Consider the following 25,800-nt stretch of genomic DNA (forward strand, 5'->3'; position numbering starts at 1 on the left):
CACATTCATGGATTTAACAAACCATGAATTAAAAATATCAAGAAACAATGGCATCTGTACCAGACACATGCAGATTTTTTCTCCTTGTCATTATTCCCTAAGTGATACAGTGTAACAACTATTTACATAGCATTTACATTGTATTAGGTATCATAAGTAATTTAGAGCTGGTTTAAAGTATGCAGGAGGATGTGCATAGGTTATATGCAAATACTGTGCCGTTTGATATCAGGGACTTCAATATCTTCAGATTTTGGTATCCTCCAGGGTCCCAGATTCACTCCACAGAGGACACCAGGGATAACTGTGCTTCCCTGCTTTCTGAAACAGTGTTTCAGGCTCACCTTGGCAATACTTTTTTTAAGAATGGGATTGTGGAAGGAAATCTAGCACTACATTCCAAAGCCATCTAGAACATCAGAACCCTGTGTGGATGTTTTGAAAACACACCAAACATCCACAAAGGTGTTGGATACTTTAAGGTGACGGTCTGCCTTAAGAAGTGACAAAAGCTGTCCGGCGTGACCACGTCCCAGCTGTTGGGACCAGCCACATAACCACCTAAATCCGAGGCGCTGGGGACTGGAAGAATATGGGGCCTTTGCCCCAATTCTCTGGTGTCAGAGACTTCCCTACCTGCCTCTATGCATAGATGCAGTCCTCTGCTGCATCTTCATCCCAGACCTGCCCCCAGCTGCATTTCCTCATTGGCCTCGATGTGTTGCCCCCCTGCCGCTCCACTCTCTCCCGGTCCTTGTGCCCTAGCACACCCCCACCGCCCCACGCCCAACACCTCAGCGGCACACAGCAGGCTCCCAAAACACACTGACCAAATGAACGTTCCAGGGTCCTACTGTGTTGGACACGGATTCCCTGCCCCCTGCCCCAGGGCAAAGCCTCACCCTGGTGAAGATGATGATGATGTATTAAGTCAAATTTAAACCCCAAAGAGCAGGTTTCCACTGAAAACCTCACTACTTCCGAGCTGCCCAACCTCAGGGCACTGTCCTTGCAGAAGGAACAGAGATTCCCGGGCCTGCAGTGGCCGGGAGCTCCTGCCTGGGTAAGGATGAACGGAGGTGACCTCAGAAGGTCCCTTCCTTCTCGAGATTCTCAGATTCTGCCAGTTCTGCCACATCTGAGAGCAAGTGGCAGTGGAATGTCACTTCCCCAGAGACTGGCCACCAGGAAAGGAGGGGCCCTGACCTAAGCAGAGAGCCCCTTCCCCACCACAGCCCCCTGGGGAGGTGACGACTGAATTGAGGGGCCTTCCTGGGGGCATGCAGCTCATGCCAGTGCATCGGCCTGAAAGAATGGGACAGAAGCAATTTTTGTTTTGTTTTGTTTTTGAGACTGAGTTTCCCTCTTGTTGCCTAGGCTGGAGTGCAATGGTGCAATCTCAGCTCACTGCAACCTCCGCCTCCTGGGTTCAAGTGATTTTCTTGCCTCAGCCTCCCTAGTAGCTGGGATTACAGGCACCTGCCACCAAGCATGGCTAATTTTTAAATTTTTAGTAGAGATGGGGTTTCACCATGTTAGCCAGGCTGGTCTTGAACTTCGGACCTCAGGCGATTCGCCTACCTCAGTCTCCCAAAGTGCTGGGATTTCAGGCGTAAGCCACTGTGCCCAGACTGCAGTTATATTTGAGAACAACAAGTGAGAAAGTTGGAGAATCAGGTCAGTCTAAGAGCATCTTCAGAACTGTCCTATGTCACCTACACTTTTCTTTTTTGTTTTTGAGGCAGAGTCTCACTCTGTTACCCAGGCTAGAGTGCAATGGGGTGATCTCAGCTCACTGCAACCTCCGCCTCCCGGGTTCAAGCGATTCTCATGCCTTAGACTCCCAAGTAGCTGGGATTACAGGTGTGTGCCACCATGCCCAGCTAATTTTTATTTTTTTTGTGGGTTTTTTTGTTTGTTTTTAGTGGACACAGGGTTTTGTCATGTTGGCCAGGCTGGTCTTGAACTCCTAGCCTCAAGTGATCCACCCACCTCGGCCTCCCAAAGTGCTGGGAGTATAGGCGTGAGTCAGAGCCCACCACACTCAGCCCAAAACCAATTTTTATAATAGACAAAGAATTAAAGCCACCTGGATTAGTCCCTACTCCGGTCCACCTGAAGCACCCAGGTGCTGTTCCTTCTTGAAGACTGGCTTCCACCGCACCGTCTCCAGGCTTCAGCTGTCCCTCTCCAGACAGGTAACCACTCCCCTGCCCCACCCGCACCCCTCCTTTCTGGGCATTGCCTCTCACTCCACCGGCTCAAGGGCAGGGGACACTCTTCTCACTGGCCACTTGCCCCAGCTTTGGACAAACCAGACCCTTAGTAAATGACTGCTGAACAGAACCAATTGGAAGATCCCCAAAAGGTTCTGCACCATTGCTGGCCTCAAAGACTCGGCATCTCAGTGGACAATATTTTATCCCCATCAATAGTAACAGTTGAGTCCTACCCAATAAAAGCACAGGCGAAGACAGGCCGGCTCAAGGACCTGGGAAGCAGGGCTTCCCAACCTCAGCACAGTGCACATGGGGGCCAGGTGATTCTTTGCTGGGGAGAAGGGAGCCTGTCCCGGGCACTGCGGGACGTTAAGCAGTAACCTGGGCCCCACCAGCTACCGGCCCAGAACGCCTCCTCCCGAGCTGTGACAACCCAAACTGTCTCCAGACATTGCCAAAGATCCCCCAAGGGGCAGAAGCTCCCTCTCCGCTGAGGATGGCTGACTTTGGAGGAAGGAGGTTGACTTTGTCCTTCAGAACCCTCAGCTGGAAGCTGTGGGCTACTTTGCTCCCTGCAGTCACAGTCACACAAGGACAAAGGTGGACACAAACCCAGGCACTTCTCCAAAGCCCAGATTCCTTCCATCTGCAGTTTATAATCGTTAGTTTTTTCTTTTTTCTTTTTTTTTTAATAGTATGGCTGCCTTTCTCTCCAGTCTACCCATCCTGGAATAGTCACAATTTTATCATCATTTCATAAAGTTTGATGCGCCTGAAGCCTGCTATGACCTGTGCCGAGGAGGGTTTATGGCAGGGCCAGCACGGAGGGCAGGCCACCATCTCTGTCACACAGGGGTCCTTTGCCTTGCAGAGTCAAGAGCGGTCAATTACTGGTCAGCATGCAAGGCCCTGTGACATCACAGCATGAAGAGTAAGGAGACCACCTTCATGCAGCCTGTGCCCTTGGTCGCTAGCTTTGTGTGTGTATGGTGTGGACCCAGGCAGAGGGGCAGATGAGCCTTTGTTACTCACCTGCAGCTGTGACTCTGCTGCCCTTTTCTCCTTGTGGTGCCAGCGGAAGCTTAGGGTTCCCAAAGTCCCATCCCCCACAAAGGGCTGTGAACCGGCTCTTCCCCCAGCTCCTGTCCAACTGGAAGGCCCCGGGAAGCAGGGCTGGGTGGAGTCACAAGGCCCTGGCACCTATTACTTGGCTGGCACCACCTATGAATGCTAAATGCATAAAAGATAAAAACAGCAGCCAAACAAAGACGGTGGACAGGCCCATGCTCACGAGTTCTTTATTGGAATAAATAATAGCATACTGTGACGCCACGTGGCATTGCCCTAATGGCATCTCTGGCTTAAGAAGTGTTTGCCTGGTGTTGCAGTGAGCTCCCAAAAAGCGCTTGCTCCCAAAAGCGCAGCCAGGTGGGCCTGACCAACAGCATGGCCAGGGTTTTCGTGGGTTTTATTTAACATCCAGGAATCTAAAGTAAACATTGCTTAAAACAATTAAGAAGACAGCAAAATACTGGCACACAAAACGGGGGGAAAGGATTCAGTCGCTTTAAAATAAAATTGCTCTTTGTCACCTCCAATTAGGACACCATGGCCCAGCGGGGCTCTGGGCTCAGTGCTTGCATAACACTGTGTGGGTGTCAAAGGGGAACTGAAACTGCGGGAGGCTCCGCTAGCTGGTGTGGGTTGAGAGACATGTCACGCGGAGAAGGAGAACCAGCAAATACCTTCCTGCCCTTGTCCGAGCGTCCACTCGGGCCTTGCAGACCTGAGACCCCCTTGTACTGGATGTTTGTCCCCATGAGTGGACATACACGGCCTTGCTTTCACTTAGTTCCTATGGACCAGGGTTCCTCTTCAAAGAACCATTCACTGAAAAGGTGGTGCTGGGAGGAGGAAGGGTCCCAGAACTTCTCTGAACTAAGAACCAAGAGCAGCAGCACACAGGGCATCTCACACCCAAGCCTCATGTCCCAGCAGCCATTCATCCCGAGCCTAGAGGAATCGAGTTCACCCTAAATTCTGCCTTGGAACCGGCCCCTTGACGCATCTGTCCAGGCCATGCTATGATTTCGGACTCAAACTGAGGGTGAATGGAGAAAAATGAGAGAAGTCAAGCTTAACGGGACCCTCCCCAGGTATGCAAAAGGCACACCTACACCTTTGAACCAACTGGAAAAGAATGTGGACAAAAGATCACATCCAAGCCGGGTGTGGTGGCGTGCACCTGCGGTTCCAGGGACTCGGGATGCAGAAGCAGGTGGATCACCTGAGCCCAGGAGTTCAAGGCTGTAGTCTGCTACAGGTGCGTCTGTGAATGACCACTGCACTCCAGCCTGGGCAACGCAGCAAGATCTTATCTCAAAATTTTAAAAAATCCCATCCTTTGCTGGAACCATGGCCTTTAAGGGTCCCTGTTGTGAAACATGAGGCCTGTGTAGCTTCCCTACAGATCTTATGATTCCTTTTACTGTTCAACTTGAAACCCAGAAGAGTGTGACATGGACACGAGGAAGGGCACGTGTTTCCCAGATGGGGGCTGCCAGGACCTCCCTGGGAAGGCGAAGCCCCCTCCCAGAGTCACTGGCCTCTCCCCTCTGATGACACAGAATGGGCCGGGACTGCTCATTTTGGCTGAAAATTGCAGCTCTGTTTTTGTTTGTTTGTTTTTTGAGACGGAGTCTCACTCTGTCACCCAGGCTGGAGTGCAGTGGCATGATCTCAGCTCACTGCAACCTCTGCCTCCCAGGTTCATTCCATTCTCCTGCCTCAGCCTCCCAAGTAGCTGGGACTACAGGCATGTGCCACCATGCCCAGCTAATTTTTGTATTTTAATAGACACGGGGTTTCACCATGTTGGCCAGGCTGGTCTCGAACTTCTGACCCCGAGTGATCCACCTGCCTCAGCCTCCCAAAGTGCTAGGATTACAGGCATGAGCCACTGCGCCTGGCCAAGCTCTGTTCTTTTCAAATCCCGAACCCCAGGAAGGCACAGCGCCCTCTCCAGGCCCACGTGGGAGCAGGGCAAGGCCGGGCCGTTCCACCAGCTCCAGGGGGCCGTGATCCTGTCCGTGCCATGCAGGCAGCACAGAACGTTCCAGTCCCAGGTTTTTTGTCAGTGTGGCTCTTTAATGTCACTGCATTCCGCAGGAGACACGGTAATGCTGTTTTAATTATTTCTTTCCCCCGCTGGGAAATCACCTCCATCAAAATGGCTATTCTGAAACCATCCCCAGCCTAGCAACAGCCGGAACTGAGGGGGAATATTAAACTGTTTTCTAAAACTTTGGTGTTGGCATTCAATTTCATATTAAAACTTACTCTACAGCTCTGATCTGCCGCAGGAAGACAAAAAGCTAACAAGATCAGAAAGGCCAGGCTCACTACAGAGAATGCTGAGAGATGCCAAGGAAGGGGGCCACTTTGCTGCAGGTGCATCCCAGGGGGTCGGCGGGCCATAACCCTGGGAAGGAGCTGGGGAGGGGGCCGCCACAGCGAGGGAGCCACTGCGACCAGAGGCCAGCCCAGAAAGCATGGCCGATGGGATCCCCAATTCTCTGCAGAGCTGGGGTGAGCGAGGGGGTGAACAGCTCATAACTGAGTGAGCAGCAACTCCTTTTATAGGATACTCTAAAGGGAGATGCTCTCAGGGCTACAGGGAGAGTGAGATGAACACTTCACATCCTCCTGTTACAAGGGGAATTATGCCCCCCGCCTCCAAATCCACATGCTGAAGTCCTAACCCCAGCCCCTCCGACGTGATGGTATTTGGAGACAGGGTCTTTATGGAGGTAATCAAGATAAATGAGGTCATATAAGTGGGCCCTAATCCAATAGGACTGCAGCCCTTCTAAGAAGAGGGGGTCGGGCTGGGCATGGCCACTAGTGCCTACAATCCCAGCACTTTGGGAGGCTGAGGTGGGTGGGTCGCTCAAACCCAAGAGTTTGAGACCAGCCTGGCTGGACAACACGGTGAAATCCTGTCTCTACAAAAAATACAAAAATCAGATGGGCCTAGTGGTATGCACTTGTGGTCCCAGCTACTTGGGAGGCTGAGGTGATCTCCTAAGCCTAGGAGATCAAGGCTGCAGTGAGCTGAGGTGGCACCACTTTACTCCTGGGTGACAGAGTGAGACCTTGTCTCCAAAAAAAAAAAAAAAAAAAAAAAAATACTGGGCATGGGCACGCTGGCTCACACCTGTAATCCCAGCACTTTGGGAGGCTGAGGTGGGCGAATCACAAGGTCAGGCGATCGAGACCAGCGTGGCCAACACGGTGAAACCCCATCTCTATTAAAAATACAAAAATTAGATGGGCCTAGTGGTATGCACTTGTGGTCCCAGCTACTTGGGAGGTGGAGGCAGGAGAATGGCTTGAATCCGGGAGGCAGAGGTTGCAGTGAGCCGAGGTCACGCCACTGCACTCCAGCCTGGTGACAGAGCAAGACTCCGTCTCAAAAAAAATAATAAATAAATAAAATAAAAAAGGCAGTGAGGACACAGACACACAGAGGGGAGACCGTGTGAAGACACTGGGGGAAGCGGCATCTACACACCAAGGCGAAAGGCCTGAGGATGTAACTCTCTGATGTCTCAGTCCCTCACCTGCGGCACTTTACTACACAGAGCCAGTGAACCAACGCACCAACTCATTTTGAAGTTTCCGAAGACGCATTCGTTCCCAAAAAGGGCCTCTGAAGGGGAAAGCTGGGGTGCAAGCTGTCTCAAGCAGCACAATTAGAGCCATCTCCAGACCCAGCCCCTCAACCACAGCAAGAAATTAAGAAACATCCCCAGCAAACAGCTCCTTTCAATGCCTGTGGGAGCTGGGCCATCCTGAGTCTTAGATGTTCGTGCGAAAGCTACATTAAAACAACAATGAGTGGCCAAGAAGCCACAGGAATGTGGGTGGAGGACACTCATGTCACATCTAAGCTTCCGGGACTTTAAAGTTTTTCAAACTGCAAAACCCTTTTATTAAATAGGCGTCACTTGGAAGGAGAGCCCAGCCCAGAAGATCACCGGGGATTCCCGGTGAATCATCAAGCCTGGGTCCTCAGGGAGCTGGCGTTCCTGCTGAGCTGATGTTGTACTTCTGAAGGCCTGTGATTGCTAATTGCACCATCAGGTGGAATGCAGGGTGCTCTCAACCAGCTGTGGGTTGGGCTTCAGGCTTTTTTCCATCTTTCGGCCAAGGCAGACAATAACGGACTCATCATCCCATGCAACTGAGTGACGCGAGGCCTCAAACGCAAGCACGGGTGTTTAGAATCCTGCATTTTCAAAGGCTCTCGCCCACTGGGAATTACATGGAAGGGAGATTAAGAACAACAACCAAAAGAGGCAGGGGGTGGTGCAGGCCTGAGGTAGGGGTGGGGTGGGGATGACAGTCAACACAGTTTGGACCAGAAGCCCATGGCACCTGGCTCCCTGGAAAGGCACAGGGCACAGACAGACGTCGCCTTTCTTGCTGGGACACTCCTGCCACCGTCCACAGCTCCCCCGTCACTCCACATTCTTGTACTTGGTGAACAGGTTGTAAAGAACCCTCAGGGTGGATTTGAGGTCCAAGTTCACCACGTCTGCAGAAGGAAACATAGAAACCTCAGAGACCCAGCCATCCTCCTGTCATTGCAGTAGGTACTCTCAGAAGCCATGTCTCCAGCATGACACCAGCTGCTGCGTCCACACAGAGTGCTTCCCCTTAAAGACCTGCCACCACCACATCCAGGACGCTCTGGGCAGCGTCTCCCCAAACACACAGGTCGTGTGAGAGCTCCCAATGCGGGCTGATACCCTGCGGGACAGACACCTGGGGTGACAAAAACAGAGACACTTCCACAGCCCGTCCTGGATCGGCATCAGGATGTGTCTAAGGACCGGTTGGGGGACATGGCTAATGACACTTACTGGGACCAAAAACCCCAGTAACACTTAATGGACCTGACGGCTCCATCTGGGGCCCTGGAAGTCTTGGGCTACTTTCTTTGGGTGGCCAAGAACCTTCCTGGGAATCAGACACCTTGTTCATTTCACTTGCTCTGTGACCTCTAAGTGACTTCCGTGATTTGGGGCTCAGACTCTTCCTCTGTAAAACGGGCCTGGACCAGATAATGCTCGAGGCCCTTTGAGTCCTGACTCCCTGTGATCCAAAAGCAGCCACAGGATGACCTTGTGCTTTAGCCCTGATCACAAGAGCAAGAAACGACATCTGTTACTGAGAGAGCAGGTGGGGTGGACGCTAAGAATCAGCAACTGACCTTGTCACCAGGCGTGGAGTTTCTCAACTTGCACACCCTCATCAGAGCCCACACAGCCTCCTTTCCTTCCCTCTCGTTTTACAAAGAGGACCAAGACTCACTGTGGAGAAATGACCTGCCCACAAGTGTGCTGTCAGAGCAAAAGCAGGGCTGAACTCGGCTTGGTGGGCTTGGGAACACACCCAGGGCTCTCCCCAGGGGATCCCAGGGTCTCCCCCTGGCCTGAAGGATCCACCCCAGCTCCCAACAGCCCAGTGGAGGCAGGGGAGCGAGGATGGCAGCCACGGAGTTGGAGGTGGCCAAGGTGAGGGGGGGCAGAAGGGACAGAGCAGCTCCCAGGGGTGGGGGCTGTCACTCCCTGGCCCCCTCTGAGTCCACTCCCATGGTGGACTCACAGGGAGACCAGAGCAGCAGCCTGGCACCGATGCCCCCACTCAACAGCCCCCAGGTCTGAGCTCTGAGAACTTCGAGACAGCCTCGCTGGACAAACAGAACTCAACCCTCACACCCCTGCCAGACCCTGCTAACCACGGCCACCCCTTAGCACCTGTGCCCAGGGATAGGACTCCCCTTCTGTGACCCCTGAACCTCAGTCCCTCTGTGCTCCCCAAACACCCAGCCCACCATCCAGCTCCGGCACTCAGCTCTGTGAATTTCGAGTGAGCCACAAGCCCTTCTCCCAGGCAAGGGGCCTCCTTACGGGCAGGGTCGGGGACCCCACTGGAGTCTCCGCCAGGTCCCTGCAAGGGGGTAGGGGGCCAGGATGCCCATCGGAGCTGGGGGCCTGGGGAACCAGGTGTGGGCCTGGCTCTTCAGACCCACCCATGTGCAGGGGGCATGAGACATGCCCAGTGGGGACCAACAGGGCAGTCTCAGGCCCGCAGGGGAGGAGGTCACAGCCACTGCCTCCCTCCCCACCAGCCCTGGGTACCCAGGTAAGTCTGCCTAGCTTGGAGGAGGGCGTCAGGGAGACCACAGCCACTGCGCTGCAGTCTCCATGTCATTCTCATCTCTGTTACCTCCTGATTCTTGCTCCCCAGATGGTTTTGAATGAAGAAGGAAAAATCTCTCATTCATTGCATCAGCCACAAAATAAAGAGGCCCAGCAGGGACCCCGTCTCATAAATCTCTGCGGCTTGGCCCCTACCCAGTGCTGGCCCAGTGAAGGTGCTAATGAGCACTGCAGACCAGCTCTGTCCCCTGCCTGGGCTGGACAGAGGCCCTGGGATACCTGAGGGACCCTGCCTGAGGCTGCAGAACCTGCTATTTGCCCTGGGCCGGTGGTGCCTCTGCCTCTGGTCTGGTTTCCTCGTGTCTGTGGTGGGTTCCCTAATGTGCTGTCCAGTGGCAGATACGTAGAAAACACATCTGGGATCAGGGGCAAACCCCCTGCTCGGAGACCGGCCTGTCAGAGGATATCTTGGCCTCTGGACAGGCTCCTGCCTCACTCCTCAAAAAGGGGACAAAGCGTTGGGCGCGATGGCTCACACCTGTAATCCCAGCACTTTGCGAGGCCGAGGCAGGTGGATCACCTGAGGTCAGGAGTTCAAGACCAGCCTGGCCAACATGGCGAAACCACGTCTCTACTAAAAATACAAAAATTATCTGGGCGTGGTGGTGGGTGCCTGTAATCCCAGCTACTCGGGAAGCTGAGGCAAGACAATTGCTTGAACCCGGGAGGAGGAGACTGCAGTGAGCTGGGATCGTGCCACTGTGCTCCAGCCTGGGTGACAAAGCAAGACTGTCTCAGAAAAAAAAAAAAAAAAAAAAGGTCGGGGGTTTGGGGAGGACAAACAACCAGGGCTCCCTCAGCAGCGTAGAGGCCAAGGGCTGCCAGGGGTTCTTCTGAGGGTACGGGGGAGCAGCCCGTGCTGCAGATAGGGCCCAGGCTTTAGGCTACAGGAAATCAAAGGAAGCCCCAGCCAAGCCCACAGCGGACATGAGCAAGGATTTCTCCTCCCTGACAGTGTGCAACCCATCAGACACGAACGCTGAGCTAGCAGCCACCATCAGCAGGGACCTGGCGTGTTCCATGGGCAGGACCCTCTTGCACTGCTCAGAGGAGCAGCTCACTTGAGCCGAATAGGTGCTCAGGGGCAGTCAGGCTCAGCAGCACGTGGGTGGCACTGCCCGGGAGCCCTGCTGGAAAGTTACAGAGCAGAGTCGCACACTGAAGGCTCTGACAAGTCCTGTGTGACGCACCCCCCCAGCGACCCCATGAGACGCACGGAGGCAGGTGCCGTCGTCACTCCCCTACACAGATGAGGAGGAGGCCCTGGCACAGAAAGGCAAAGTAACCTGTCCGAAGACACACAGCTGGGGAGAGGCAAAGCAGCATCCCTCGGGCCCCTAGCCACTCCCTCATGCCCTGCCTCGCAGCAACAAAAGGGCTGAGGGGCAGCAGCAACAAGGAGTCCCAGAGACCCAGGCCGGGCCGGCCTCTACGGGCAGCAGCTTGCCACACTCCCTGCTGGACGTGTGCTTTGATCCTGTGCTGTCGAGCGGTTTCCAGGCCAGGCACTGTTCTCAGCACCGGCATGCAGCGGACAAAGCCCTGCTCCCTTGAGGCTTCCATTCTAGTGGGGAGGGAGGGACAATAAACAATAAATAAGGCCAGGCACGGGCGCTTGCGCCTGTAATGGGAGGCAGGCGAATCGCTTGAGCCCAGAAGTTCGAGACCAGTCTGGGCAACATAGTGAGACCTTGTCTTTACAAAAAAGAAAAGTTAAAAAATTAGCCGGGCATGGTGGTATGCACCTTAGTCCCAGCTACTCGAGAGGCTGAGGTGGGAGGATGGTATGAACCCAAGAGGCAGAGGTTGCAGTGAGCTGTGATCACACCACTGCACTCCAGCCTGGGTTACAGAGTGAGACTCTGTCTCAAAACAAAAAAGAATAAACAGCCACACACACAATGAGACAGGAGGGTGTGAAATTGTCCTGTGAAACTCTGAGAGGAGGATGAACAGGCAGGAAGGGACCGGCCAGGAGCCTTCTGCGTGGACTGGCAGGAGGCAGAGGCTGTGGTGGGTGGATGGAAGGGACAGGATCCATTTTCTTTTTTTTTTTTTGAGACGGAGTCTTGCTCTGTTGCCCAGGCTGGAGTGCAGTGGCCGGATCTCAGCTCACTGCAAGCTCCGCCTCCCGGGTTCCCGCCATTCTCCTGTCTCAGCCAGGATCCATTTTCTAGCTATTCTGGGAACTCAACAAAGCCCGCCGTTGAGCAGATGCTGTCAACAGGTGCAGGAAGCATCATGGACCCCCAACTCATATACTGCCATGGGGGACTCAGGAGAGGGAGCAGGGCTAGGTAGGGGGCCATGGTCAAAGGGGGGGCCCACGGGCACTAACCCATAGTGTCTGAGTTCTGTGGGCTTCTCCTGCACGGCAAAGGTTTTGATGGAGGCAAAGAGATGTCTTCATACAGGACTTGTCAAAGCCTTTAATATTCAACTCCGCCCTGTAACTTTCCAGCAGGGTTCACAGGCAGTGCCACCCACGTTCTGCTGAGCCTGGCTGTCCCCAAGCACCTATGAAGAAGCCTTCCCAGGAATTCTGATGCTCACTCAGCTTAGAGGGTCCTCCTATAGGTAACTTGGCACAGGAGCCAGGTGGGGACAGGGAAGTGACCGCCCACCCCAGCTCTGCTAGCCTTCTGCCTCCAGCTCCAACCCACGCAGAGCAGGAGAGTGCCAAGTCCCTGCTCCCAAGCACTGCCTTCGGCTGAGCATCAGGGGACCTCCACCCCAATAGTCATTAAATTTGAGTAAGCTTTTAATATCTTCTCAGGGCACAAAGCTGCATTTCCAGCCTGAGTGGCCAGCTAGAGACACACTTAATCCTGAGGTCCGTGGGCAGAGGCCACGTCCTTCAACGTCAAGTGGTTATTAAAGAACCGGCACTGCCAGCTCTACTAGCGAAGTCCTCCTGGTTCCCAAAATGAGGAGATTGAGGAGTTGAGGTTGGCAGACCCTTGCCCCAGAGCCAGAGACGTGGGGCCCATCTGAGGAACAACACGCCAGTCTTCCAGCCACTTCTAGGACCCGCTTTTCTTCCCCTCTATGTGCAACCCTCCCGGGGGAACCTGACCCAGGGGCATTACCTTCAGGACGAGCCTTGGGTTTCTTGAGGCCTCCGTCCAGCATCAGCTCAAAGGCGAAGGATACATTATGGACCTGCCAAGGAAGCAGGTGGGTCAGTGTTGGGGTCCAACAGTCATTCCCACCCACTGCCCACTGCTGGAGGACAGCCAGCATGGACAGGACCGAGCCTCTGCAACGCTGACGTCCACAAGGACCCAGTGAGCCTGGGGCAGGCCACAGGGTGGGCAGAGATGGGTGAGCAAGTCTGCAGAGAGTCACATGCACTCACTAGGCGGTTCTCACCCCTCACACTGGTGATCTGGGCTGAGAGATGGAAGGATGAGGTGCCCGGTCTGCTCTCGAAGGCTCACGGCCACCAAGAGCCTGCTCTGCCCCAGATGCCAGCCACATGATGAGAAGTCACAGTGACCCCATTTTATCTATTTACTTACTTTTGTTGAGACAGGGTCTAGAGCATAGGCTAGTGCACAGTGGCGAGATCTCGGCTCACTGCAATCTCCGCCTCCCAGGCTCAAGCCATCTTCTCGCCTCAGTTACCCCAGTAGTTGGGACTATAGGCACGCACCACTGTGCCCGGCTAATTTTTGCATTATTTTTATTTTTTTTAGAGACAGGTTTTCCCATGTTGGCCAGGCTAGTCTCTAACTCTTGGACTCAAGTGATCCACCCACCTCAGCCTCCCAAAGTGCTGGGATTACAGGCATAAGCCACCGCACCTGGCCCACAGTGACCCCATTTTACAGACAGGGAAACCGAGGCCCAGAGAGGATGAATCCCGTGCAGAGGCATGCAGGCCTGGGCACTGCCTCAGGAAGGGCAGTGTGTCTCTCTGCAGGATGAGGTGCCTTCAGGGGAGGGAGGGCCCCAGCACTGAGTAGGGACAGTGGGCCGGTCAGAACGGAAGTCAGACCCATGGTGGCTGCAAGCGTCAGCCGGCAGGGCCTTTGTCCTGTTGGAGCTGCAGAAAGGTGGCCACCTCCCCCCGACCATGACTTCCCCTGAAATTAAAGGGTCTATTACTCCTCAGCCCCCAAGTGTACTTGAAGCTTTTATTCTCCTAATGATGGCTGAATAGGTTTAAAATAACAGCCTTCTGGGCTGTGTTTAAAGACCACTCAGAGGCCGGGCATGGTGGCTCAAGCCTGTAATCCCAGCACTTTGGGAGGCCGAGATGGGCGGATCACAAGGTCAGGAGATCGAGACCATCCTGGCTAACACTGTGAAACCCCGTCTCTACTAAAAATACAAAAACTAGCCAGGCGAGGTGGCGGGCGCCTGTAGTCCCAGCTACTCGGGAGGCTGAGGCAGGAGAATGGCGTAAACCTGGGAGGCGGAGCTTGCAGTGAGCTGAGATCTGGCCACTGCACTCCAGCCCGGGCGACAGAGCGAGACTCCGCCTCAAAAAAATAAAAATAAAAAAAAATAAAATAAAATAAAACAAAAAGAAAAGATTCTTCTCCATTGTAAAAGTCAGCACCAATTGGGACTGGTCTTTTTATGTGCCTCTCCCGTGCACCTCTTAAGCCTGAGGAATCCTCTTCCGCGCAGAGGGAGCGGATGCTTAGGAGGAGCTGGGGGTGAGATGCGTGACACACAGAGACACTCAGAGACCGCTGGACAGTGTCATCAGGTGACGAGGTGGTCACCGCTGCCTCATGAGAGAACAGTTTAAGGGGAGAGCAAAGCCCCTTCCAAGCCTCACTGCTCTGCAGCCACTTGGCCCCACAGTAACTGGTTTTGAAGTGAGATTTTCCTTCTGCTTTCTTCTCAGGCTGAGGAAATGCCAGGCAGGAAATTGCCACCCTCCCATGCCTGTTATCTCTCAGGGCCATGCCTCCGCCCCCAGCCCTCATTCCTGCCCGGCAGAGAAGTGTGAGCCCAGGCCCCTGGATACCCAGCATGCAGCTCCTGGTGAGGCCTGGGGACTGCTCACCCCAGCCGTGACTGCAGTGGGAGCCCCCAAGGCCCAGCGGAGATCAGGCCATATACACACCTGCTTTGAGCCAGCCACATGGGCAGAAATCCCTTCTCTCTGTAATTCAAAAGGTTTTAGTCAACCTGGCCAGGTGAGGAAAGAATAGAGGGTTCTGGAATAGGAGTCGACCCTCCTGGCTCTGCCCTTGCTGGCCATGCAACCCTGGGCTGGTCTCTAAGCCTTCCCGAGATTCCCTGTCCTCGTCCAGTAATGCTGACGGGGAAGCAACGCGTGTCTTCTAGGAGCGATCTCCAAGTCTTCAGGATATACCCCACTCCACAGAGACAAGGAACCTGCAGAGTCTCCCAAAATGATGACCGATGGGTGCAAGGTGCTCAGCATGCGGCCACTGCAGAGTAAGACTCAAACAGTGGCTTTGCAACAAAAACACGAAGGCCACACTTATGCGTCTGAGGTAGCTCACGGGGCATGAGCGTACAGGCCCTGAGCTGTCCAGTGTGGTATTTTTTAAATCCAATGCAATTGTTTAAAACCATAAGTCATCACTACCCACAGGGACAGCAACTCACGACGCATCTCTGGTTTTGCTCACTGAACCTCAGTCCCTCCTCCAAAAATACAGAGCAGCTGTAAGGATTCCCAGAGCCAGAGCAAACGCACCTTGGGGTCTCAGCCTAAAGGAGACATTAGCAGGGGATGTCACCAACGTCCCATCTGCAAGCAGTTTTGAGCACACGGGTGCTGGGCCCAGCCTGAAGTGGGTGAGTCCTCCACAGCAGGGGTTGTGAAGACTACAAGGTAGATAATAAATACTAAGGGCTCACAAAGACTTTGCCAGCAGCTGCCATGAGGAGAAAGGGAAAAAAGGCAGGGGCTGGAGGAGGAGGAACTACTGACATCCTCCCACCCTCCGAAGGAGAGTGCTCCAGCCGCCCGCAGAGCCACGCCACCACCCCAGGCTCTTTCTCCTGAGTGAACAGGATGAATGGTGTGCTGCGTGCTATACCTGAAAATAGCCTTCCCTTCCTCGCTCCGATTCAGAGGGGAAGGCGGATGACTCAAGCCTCCTCAAGCCTCACAGGCCAGGGCAGCAATTGTCAAAGACTTTCATCCCAGTTTCAAAGGGAAGAAGGCCAGGGCCCAGGAGATGATACCTCTGACATTTGTACAAAGCCTTGTCTTGGAAAGAAACCAGCTCTAGGTCTCCTGGCTAAACTCACTGTTCTCACCAGTGTTCTTATTAACTTGAACAAAGAAAAGCTCTCTCCAAAACAATGTGTCTGCAACCAGCCACGTCGGGGCCTGGAAATGCATACGCTTCTTCGCTGGATGGTCTGCCCTTTCGTTTCCAGGATGACAGCACAGGCACCCATGTTTCCTGGTGAGTTCTGCACAATTCTGCTCGTTCCCTCTGCGCTCCCTCTTGCTCTCTCGCTCTCTCTCTCTCACTCTCTCTCTCTCAACATGGACTCCATGTGCCAAGACCTCTCTAATCTGTCCTGATTCCATCTCAGCATGCAAGACAGGAACAACATTTGGCCACAAGCAAACAGACTGCAATGTGCCAGAAGTGGGCAGATTGATAAACACTGGCCCCATTTCTGCTATTTCTCTGGCTGCCGCCACCAGCTTACATTGTCTGCCTCCCTGACTCATGGGTCTAACACTTCGGGAAAATAAAATGACAGATGCCCATGAATCCAAAGCAACATAGACCATCCATGGCCAAGTTTTTAAAGGCAATGCACTAAACACTGCTGTGAGAGGCTTGACTGCGGGAAGCCCTGGACAGAGGGCAGACAGCAGGGAGGGGCCCGCGCACAAGGGCAGGGACAGCGGGACCGGGTGGCGTGGGCCAGCCCAGATTGAAAGGAATGACCCAAATGACCCTATTAGAGAAATTTTTCTAAGAAAACAATCCACAGGAATGAAAAAAAATCTATATCAAAAAGATGTTCTGTTGTTTCTGTTGGGAAAAAAATAGAAACACATTCAAGTTGACTGCCCGAGAACGGGGAATGGGAAGACGCTGGTAACAGAACCATCCTTGGAACTTTGTGCCGCCACTGGAGATGGTATTTGGGAAGCTTGGGAAGCAGCAGAGAAAACCACAGGTGCTGGAGCTGTGGCAGAATGGGGGAAGGATGTGACCACAATTATTAAAAACTACATGGCCCCATGAAAAAGACCCCAAAGAAAATGTGGCAAACAAAACTCAGATGTGTTGTGGACGCCTGATGGGCTTCTTATTTCTTTTGCTGAGAGTTACACCTAATTGCAATATCACTTGTGCAATTTTTCCTTTTTGAAGAATGCAGCCAGGCTGCAGAAAGAGCTGCTGGGATATTCTATGCTCTGCATTTCAATGAGCATTTCTTGAGCCACTACCAAGGACGGAGACCAGGCACATACCTTCTGATCGAAGCTTTCCGGAGTCAGGTAGAAGTTGTGGAGAGGAACAAAGTAGCCTTCCAGAAGGCCCATGAGCAGAACCAGGTACACGCCATCTGCAAACTGCAGAGAAAGACTTGTGATGTTTCCGGGCAGGGAGTTGGCAAATGCTTTGCACAAACTCAAGGGAGGCATATATTTGTCTCCTGAGACAGGGTCTCACTCTGTCACCCAGGTTGGAGTGCACTGATGCAATCAAGGCTCACTGCAGCCTCGACCTCCCAGGCTCAGGTGATCCTCCCTGAAGCGATTCTCCCTCCTCAGCCTCCCAAGTAGCTGGGACTACAGGCACACACCATTGCACCCAGTTAATTTTTGTATTTTTTGTAGAGACAGGGTTTCGCCATGTTGCCCAGGTTGGTCTCAAATTCCTGGGCTCAAGTGATCTGCTTGCCTCAGCCTCCCAAAGTACTGGGATTACAGGTGTGAGCCACTGCACCCAGTTGGAAATATTTTCTAGTAAAGCAATCCATCCCTGCTCTCACTTTAGGCAGGAGAATCAGGAATCAAGTGAAGGCCTGAACGTGAAGTCTTTTGAGACCTGGCTCCTAATCTAGAAAAAAGCAAAAGGAGAGGTGGGCTCTCACACATGGGGCACTGCAAAGACCAAAAATGACGAGTGTGTGGAGCTGAGTGCAGCTGCCTGGCTAGGACCGTGCCTCTGGAACTGTCCCCCACTGCTGACCCCAGGGATAGTACTGACTCCCATCACTCAGGGCTGTCATGAAGACACAGTGAGATGGCAGGCAGGGAGCACCTGGCACACGTGAGTGCTCCATCAGCATCAGCTGCTGGAAAGATTCATTCAACTCTGCAGGGTGCAGAGCCAGGACCTGGTGGCCCTCACCACTCTGTCTTGCAGCAGAGACTACAGTGAGTGCGGCCCCAGCCTCCAGGGATCTAGAGCTGCTTTCAACATGGTAGCCAATGGCCTCATGCAGCTATTTAAATTAAAAGGTTTTTGTTTGAATGTTGCTAACTTTTTTTTCTTTTTTGAGATGGAGTCTCACTCTGTCGCCCAGGCTTCAGTGCAGTGGCGTGATCTCGGCTCACTGCAAGCTCCGCCTCCCGGGTTTATGCCATTCTCCTGCCTCAGCCTCCCTCCCAAGTCGCTGGGACTATAGGCGCCCGTCACCACACCCGGCTAATTTTTTTGTATTTTTAGTAGAGACAGGGTTTCACCGCGTTAGCCAGGATGGTCTCGATCTCCTGACCTCATGATCCACCCACCTCAGCCTCCCAAAGCGCTGGGATTACAGGTGTGAGCCACCGCACCCGGCCACTAACTTACTTTTTATTGTGATAAAATATACATAAGCTGAAATGTACCATCTTAACCGTGTGCAAGTGCACAAGTCAGTAGCATTAAGTACATCCTCACTGTTGGACCACCCTCACCACCCCCATCTCCAGAACTTCTTCATGTTCCCAAAGTGAGACTCTGTCCCCCCACCATTCTACCCTCCCCCCAGCCCCTGAGAACCACCAATCAATCTGCTCTCCATCTCTACGAATTTGACTCCTCTGGGTATCTCACGTAAGTGGAAGCTCATATCCATTTGTCTTTTCGTGTCTCGCTTATGCTGACCTTTCTCTTTAAATTGTGGTAAAATATACCATAACATTTACCATCTTAACTACTTGTAAGTGTCCAGTTCAATCATGTTAGGTGCATTCACATTGTTGTATAAACAATCTCCAGAATTCTTACATTTGAATTTTTAAAACAATTAATTAAAATTAAAAATTTCCAGGCGAGGTGACTCACACCTATAATCCTAGCACTTTGGGTGGCTGACGTGGGTGGATCATGAGGTCAGGAATTCAAGACCAGCCTGACCAACATGGTGAAACCCTGTCTCTACTAAAAATACAAAAATTAGCGGGTATGGTGGCGCATGTCTGTAATCCCAGCTACTCGGGAGGTTGAGGCAGGAGAATCGCTTGAACCTGGGAGGTGAAGGTTGCAGTGAGCTGAGATCATGCCATTGCACTCCAGCCTGGGCAACAGGAGCGAAATTTCATCTCAAAAAATAAATTAAAAAATAAAATAAAATAAAGATGAGAAGTCAAAATCACAAACATTCAATATCAGAAGCCCTGGCCGTTAGCAGGGGGAGCTGCAGCTAGAGCTGTAAAGCATAAAGCAAGTGCCAGCAGACAATAGTCCCTCAAGGGACTCAGGACAGGGTCTGGGCCCCGAATTCAACGCGCTGTCAGTTGATGGGTAAATGGCACTTGACCTCCATGTCACATGCCCTCGGCCTTCCACACCACGAAGCAGCCAGCCACTCCTCTCATTAAGGAGATCGGATGGGTTTGAAGAATTCTTTTTTTTTTTTTTTTGAAACGGAGTCTGGCTCTGTCGCCCAGGCTGGAGTGCAGTGGCCAGATCTCAGCTCACTGCAAGCTCCGCCTCCCGGGTTCACACCATTCTCCTGCCTCAGCCTCCCGAGTAGCTGGGACTACAGGTGCCCGCCACCTCGCCTGGCTAGTTTTTTGTATTTTTTAGTAGAGACGGGGTTTCACCGTGTTAGCCAGATGGTCTCGATCTCCTGACCTTGTGATCCGCCCGTCTCGGCCTCCCAAAGTGCTGGGATTACAGGCTTGAGCCACCGTGCCCGGCCTGAAGAATTCTTTTAAGTGTGTCTCCACACGGAAGCTTCATGCCCACAGCACCCTGGTCAAGTGTGCTGGCATTTTCCCAGAAGAACAACACTGAGCCAGCATGTCCGCGTCTCCGTGGACTCACTTTCAGGGAACGGAAGCTGCCGCATGAATGAAGGCACCACCCCATACCTCTCCCCAGGAGGTCTGGGGTGGCCACGTCGCTGCACCCGCAGGCCCTGAGCCCACTGAGTCTTTTCTTCTTTCTGTGGTGTCTCCTCACTGTCCCAGCACACGGGGTCACAGGAAGGAGGACAGCCACACAGAGAGGGCAGGGCCGGGGGGCCCAGCTGTGAGCGGTGACCCTCCACTTTCACAAGCGCCCAGGGCAGTGCCCTCGCTCAGCAACCTGCTGTGTAGCTCAGCAGGGAGCAGAATCCCCCACGGAGGCCCCGAGGCCCCACCACCACCTCCTCATCCGCAGTGCTAACCCCTGCCGAGCCCTGCCCACTTGATCTCAGCGTGCTGTCTCACTCGGTCCTCATACTGCCCATCGCCTCCAGTTTAATCCTGTGGACAGAAGCTCAGGGAGGCTGAGGAGCTCACTCACCATCACAGAGCTAGGACGCTGTCCACAACATAAGAATGGTTTGGAAAAGGAGGGAAAACACACACACACACCACACAGACTACAAAAACCACACATGCACACACACATCACACCAAACTATGTAAACCACACACATACACACACACACACAGACTGCATAAACCACACACACCACACACAGACTACGTAACCACACACACACACACACACACCATACAGACTACAAAAACCACACACACAGAATCACACCAGACTACGTAAACCACACACATACACACACACACAGACTGCATAAACCACACACACACCAGACTACAAAAACGACACACACACACACATCACACCAGACTACGTAAACCACGCACAAACACACACACAGACTGCATAAACCACACACACCACACACAGACTACGTAACCACACACACACACACACCATACAGACTACAAAAACCACACACACACAATCACACCAGACTACGTAAACCACACACATACACACACACACAGACTGCATAAACCACACACACACCAGACAGACTACAAAAACCACACACACACACACACAATCACACCAGACTATGTAAACCACGCACATACACACACACAGACTGCATAAACCACACACAGACCAGTCTACATAAACCACACACACACACCATACAGACTACATAAACCACACACACACACAAGACTACATAAACCACACACACATACACCACAGACTACATAAACCACACACACACACAAAGACTACATAAACCACACACATACGCACACACCACACAGACTAAACCACACACACACATACAAGACTACATAAACCACACACACACAGAAGACTACATAAACCATACATACACACACGACTACATAAACCACACACACATACACCACACAGACTACATAAACCACACACACACACACACACACACAAACAGAAATTGAAGAAATTAAACCAGGGCCTCTCCGACTCCCAGGGCATCAGACGTGAATGATTTACAGTCTTCATAAATGTATATGGTATTTATAAAAATACCCAAATTCCTTTGCAACAAAACAAAACAAAAATCCCTGCATTTCTGTGGCCAGTGTCCTTTTCTGGTGGGCCAGTGGTTAAATGTACTTTTAAGACTCTCTATAGTGTGATTAATAGGGGAAAAAATGAAGATACTGAGTAAATAAAAATAAATACAAATTAAATTTTACAGTCTCAACGTAAGAGGCTCCGCTGCTAATACTGATGTGCAGACACCCCTGAGAAGGGCTGTGGGGACAGCCAGCACGGATGTGGAGGAGCAGCGCCCCTCACACGCCCTGTGATAGTAGCAGGGGTCCCCACACAGCAAATCTTCCTGGGCCTTCAAAGTGTGCGGTACAGGCTTCGCTCTAATGACTCCACTTCTAGGCTTTTATCCCGAGAAAGCAGGCACGAGCACAGACAGCCTGCACAAAGATGCTCTCTGCACTGCTATTTACAGGAGCAGAAAAACATCCAGTCGCGAGGCACTGGTTTAATGAGGTGCAGTGCAGCCTTCCCGCTGATGAGATACACTTCCCATTAAAAGTGACAAAATATAGATAGACCAATAGATCGAGCAAGGGAAAAAGGATCAGACAGAAACACACACACAAACACACACACACACTCTTTCTCTTACACCAAAAGATGCCCACAGTGTATTTAGTGACACAAAACACATTAGAGAACAGTGGACAGTAAGATCCACATTATTTAGAAAAATACATTTGTGCATAGAAAATGTGGCTCACGCCTGTAATCCCAACACTTTGGGAGGCCGAGGCAGGCAGATCACTAGGTCAGGAGTGCGAGACCAGCCTGACCAACATGGTGAAACCCGTCTGTACTAAAAAATGCAAAAAAATTAGCTGGGCATGGTGGTGCACACCTGTAGTCCCAGCTACTCAGGAGGCTGAGGCAGGAGAATTGCTTGAACCCAGGAGGCGGAGGTTGCAGTGAACTGAGATTGCGCCACTGCACTCCAGCCTGGGCAATAAAGCGAGACTCTGTCTCAAAAGAAAGAAAGAAAGAAAAAGAAAATATCTAGAAAAATACACATCCAACCATGAACTGCAGTTAGCCGCCCTTGGAGAGTCTGAAGGGGGAGGTCCCAGAAAAGGAAAAAGGAGGTTTTTTACTTTTCACCTCAGCTGGTTCTGGGGTGCTAACATCTCAAACAGAAAATAATCTGAGGCTAAATGTGCAACATTTGCAAACTGCAGAAAATAATAAATGTGTTGGCCAATGAAACACAAATGATTATACACATTAAAAACAGACCATGATGCCTTTACATACAGACCCACGCTGTCTATGACTTGCTGTACGTGTTAAGAAAAGGCCTGAACAAAACCCTCTGTGCAGTCATCTCCGGGTGCCGGGATTACACGTGATTTTTATTTGTTTTGCTTATCTGCGTTTTCAGACATTTCTACAATGAACCTGAATTACTTTTTTAATTAGAAAAGCAAATGAGAGAAGTTAAAGAAAGAGAAGGGAATGAATGCATTCGCCCTGGGGTGTAAGAAGGATCAGCTGTGCATTAGGGATGTCTGTACTAAGAGCTCAAAAACCTCTGCATTCAAGCACCCCACTAATCCTGGGAAAATTATATTTTGTCTTTAATGCTCGCGGAGTGCCCAAAAACATAATTTAATGATGCTCCTTTAGCTTTGAGTGGTGGTTGGGGCTGGGGGAGTAGACTTGATATACTTATTGCAGAAGAAATGTGTTGTACATACTTACCAGGGGGACACTTGCTAGGTCCTGGCCACAGTGTGACAGCAGCACTGAGCAGAGGATACAGGGGCCAGCATGTTCTAGATGGAGGAACTGAGTGTGCAAAGGCCCTGTGGTGGGCTGGGGTGGAGCCCTGGAGGGTGTTAAGGGTTGAATAACACCATCCAGGTGTTTTGGGGTTTTGTGTCTCCCAAAAAAAGATACAGTGGTTGGGAGGCTGAGGCAGGCAGATCACGAGGTCAAGAGATCGAGACCATCCTGGCCAACATGGTGATACCCTGTCTCTATCAAAAATACAAAAATTAGCTGGGCACAATGGGATGCACCGGTATTCCCAGCTACTCGGGAGGCTGAGGCAGGAAAATCGCTGGAACCTGGGAGGTGGAGGTTGCAGTGGGCCAAGATCACACCACTGCACTCCAGCCTGGGTGACAGAGCAAGACTCTGTCTTAAAAAAAAAAAAAAAAAATGCAGTGGAACCCTAATCACCAGGACCTCTGAATGTGACCATATCTGGAAACAGGGTTTACACAGATGCAGTCAGGGTGGGATGAAGTCATAGGTGGGCTCTAATCCAGCATGACCACGTCCTGATAAAAGGGGGACATTTGGACACAGAGACACACACACACACACACAAGGACACCACCACATGAAGATGAAGGCAGAGAAGGGAGTGATGTATGTACAAGCCAAGGAATGCTAAAGATCCCAGCAAAACCCCAGAAGCTGGGAGGGAGGCCAGGAACAGCCCCTCCTCACAGGCTTGGAGGGAATCCACCCAGGCCCCACCTTGATTTCAGCCACTTGGTTTGTAGCGCTGTGTGGCGGCAGCCCCAGGAAAGGAAGACAGAGGGGCTGAGAAGGCCGCGGTGGTTATTTCTGCCGGCACCGTGAGAATTCCTTGTGAGACGAACAAAATGGCGCCAGCTTTGTTCACACGCCCCACCTGGGATCAAAACGCTGACTGAAAACGGCGGCGGACAAAGGATCCTTCCAGCCAAAGCAGCGCATACCTGGGTCTCCAGTTCCGTCACCTCCAAATTCAGCTTGTTCAGGTGCTTGTTCACAAAAGTGATGAGAGACTGCCAAGAACAAAAGAGACACAGGAGCCGTGAACGGCCCGCGTGCGGGTCCCATCTGGAGGGCAGGCTTGACATTTGCCAGCCCCGGCTCTGTGAAACGCTTTCATCATCTCCTGTTTGCTAAAATAAAAAGCCCATGTTTCAAACGCAACATCCCGGCAATAGCCCCTAGTTTTCATGGCACAATGCCCACATCTATCCTGGCTACGCATGTCTCTGTTCACCAACCCATGCACACATATGCCAATCTGTGCACGTGTGCCATATTTAACAATCACACTGGAGAGCACTCCCTGCTCTTAAGAAAGATGAAACTGCCAGGGGAGGAGCATTACATTTGCAAATGTATCTTAGATGTGACCTGGAACGGTAAACGGCACACTCAGAAGACTGAGCGGAAGTGCTGCCTCCAGCCGCACCTACTGATTTTTTTTTTTTTTTTTTTTTTGAGACAGAGTTTCGCTCTTGTTGCCCAGGCTGGAGTGCAATGACGCAATCTCAGCTCACTTCAACCTTCTCCTCCCCGGTTCAAGCGATTCTCCTGCCTCAGCCTCCCAAGTAGCTGGGATTACAGGCCCTTGTCACCAAGCCCGGCTAATTTTGTATTTTTAGTAGAAATGGGGTTTCTCCATGTTGGTCAGGTTAGTCTCGAACTCCAGACCTTAGGTGATCTGCCCACCTTGGCCTCCCAAAGTGCTGAAATTACAAGCGTAAGCCACCGCACCCAGCCTGCCTATCGATTTGCAATACATGGGGAGATCCACCCAGGGCGATCTCTCTGGGCTATGGGGATTTTCTGGGCCCTATTATGTAGGTACCAAGGGGCATTGGCTTCTCTCCTGCACAGGCTTAAAACCTGTCACCTGTAATTCCTCAGTGACCAAACCCAACTTTGATGGCAAGTCAATACTACCCACCACTGCTCATGATATGATTTCTTACCCATTCTGCTCAAATTTACTGAGCAGCTACTATGTGCCCGGCATGCTGCTTGGTGCTAAGGACACAAACACAGTCAGAGAGCTCCACCCCCGGCCCCCAACAAAGGGCCTGTAATTCTCCATATGCATGTAGTGGTGGGATGGAGACATCAAGAGATATGGTACTGCAGGGAAACACGAAATGTAGGGGAGATTTCATGAGCCACAGAGGAGATGTGTGCGGACCCCCGTTAAGACCATGGAGAGGGAGCATTGGAGCTGGACCTGAGGGTGGACCAGTGAAAGGTGAGAGGGAGCCGAGTGGGTACCCAGGCACATCTGCAAACCCTTTGGGGTCTTCAGGCTGTGGCTGCATGTGAGTGGGATGGGAAGGAGTAGAAGGGGACGACCCAGGGAGAAACCTGCAGAGGTGGGCAGGGACTCCTGACTTCATTCTGGGGCACAGAGAGCCACAAACACCTAAACTTGCAATGTGGAGGTGAGGAAGGGACAGGCTGGAGTGGGATGCTATCAGGCAAGTCAAAGGATTCTGTCTTCTTCCCTGCTGGTGGCTCCAGTGCCGAAAATGTGTCTTTCTCAGAATGAATCAACACGGTATCCACTGAGAGATGAAAGCAACCTCAGGCCACACCATTCTCAATGCTACCAGTGACCGCACGCTGCAGGCTAAGCCCATGCACAGACAGAATCCCAGTTTATCCTCACAGGGACCTGCAAGGTGGGTAACATCTCTGTCCCCACTTGAAAGATGGGGAAACTGAGGCTGGGGGGTATAATCTCGCCCCTCACCAGAGGTCACACCGCTGATAAGT

At 52.1% G+C, this 25,800-nt stretch overlaps 1 protein-coding gene across 5 annotated transcripts in view; it reads right to left on the bottom strand.

Annotated features, from left to right (window-relative positions):
* Nucleotides 1–3,500: 3,500 nt before the first annotated feature.
* PARVB (parvin beta) overlaps nucleotides 3,501–25,800 on the bottom strand; it is a 144,028-nt gene continuing 121,728 nt past the window's right edge. The window contains exons 10-13 of one of the 5 annotated variants that reach the window (XM_033233677.1): nucleotides 23,979–24,047; nucleotides 16,947–17,048; nucleotides 12,598–12,670; nucleotides 3,501–7,818 (exon numbers count right to left, since the gene is read on the bottom strand). In XM_033233677.1, the coding sequence (XP_033089568.1) occupies nucleotides 7,742–7,818; nucleotides 12,598–12,670; nucleotides 16,947–17,048; nucleotides 23,979–24,047 (321 nt within the window). In that variant the 3' untranslated portion in view covers nucleotides 3,501–7,741. The remainder of the gene's footprint in view (nucleotides 7,819–12,597; nucleotides 12,671–16,946; nucleotides 17,049–23,978; nucleotides 24,048–25,800) is intronic. The other 4 variants (XM_033233679.1, XM_033233675.1, XM_033233678.1 and 1 more) reach the window with 4 other exon arrangements.

This window comes from Trachypithecus francoisi, unplaced genomic scaffold (assembly GCF_009764315.1).
Source record: "Trachypithecus francoisi isolate TF-2019V2 unplaced genomic scaffold, Tfra_2.0 Lachesis_group14, whole genome shotgun sequence".
NCBI classification, from domain to species: domain Eukaryota; kingdom Metazoa; phylum Chordata; class Mammalia; order Primates; family Cercopithecidae; genus Trachypithecus; species Trachypithecus francoisi.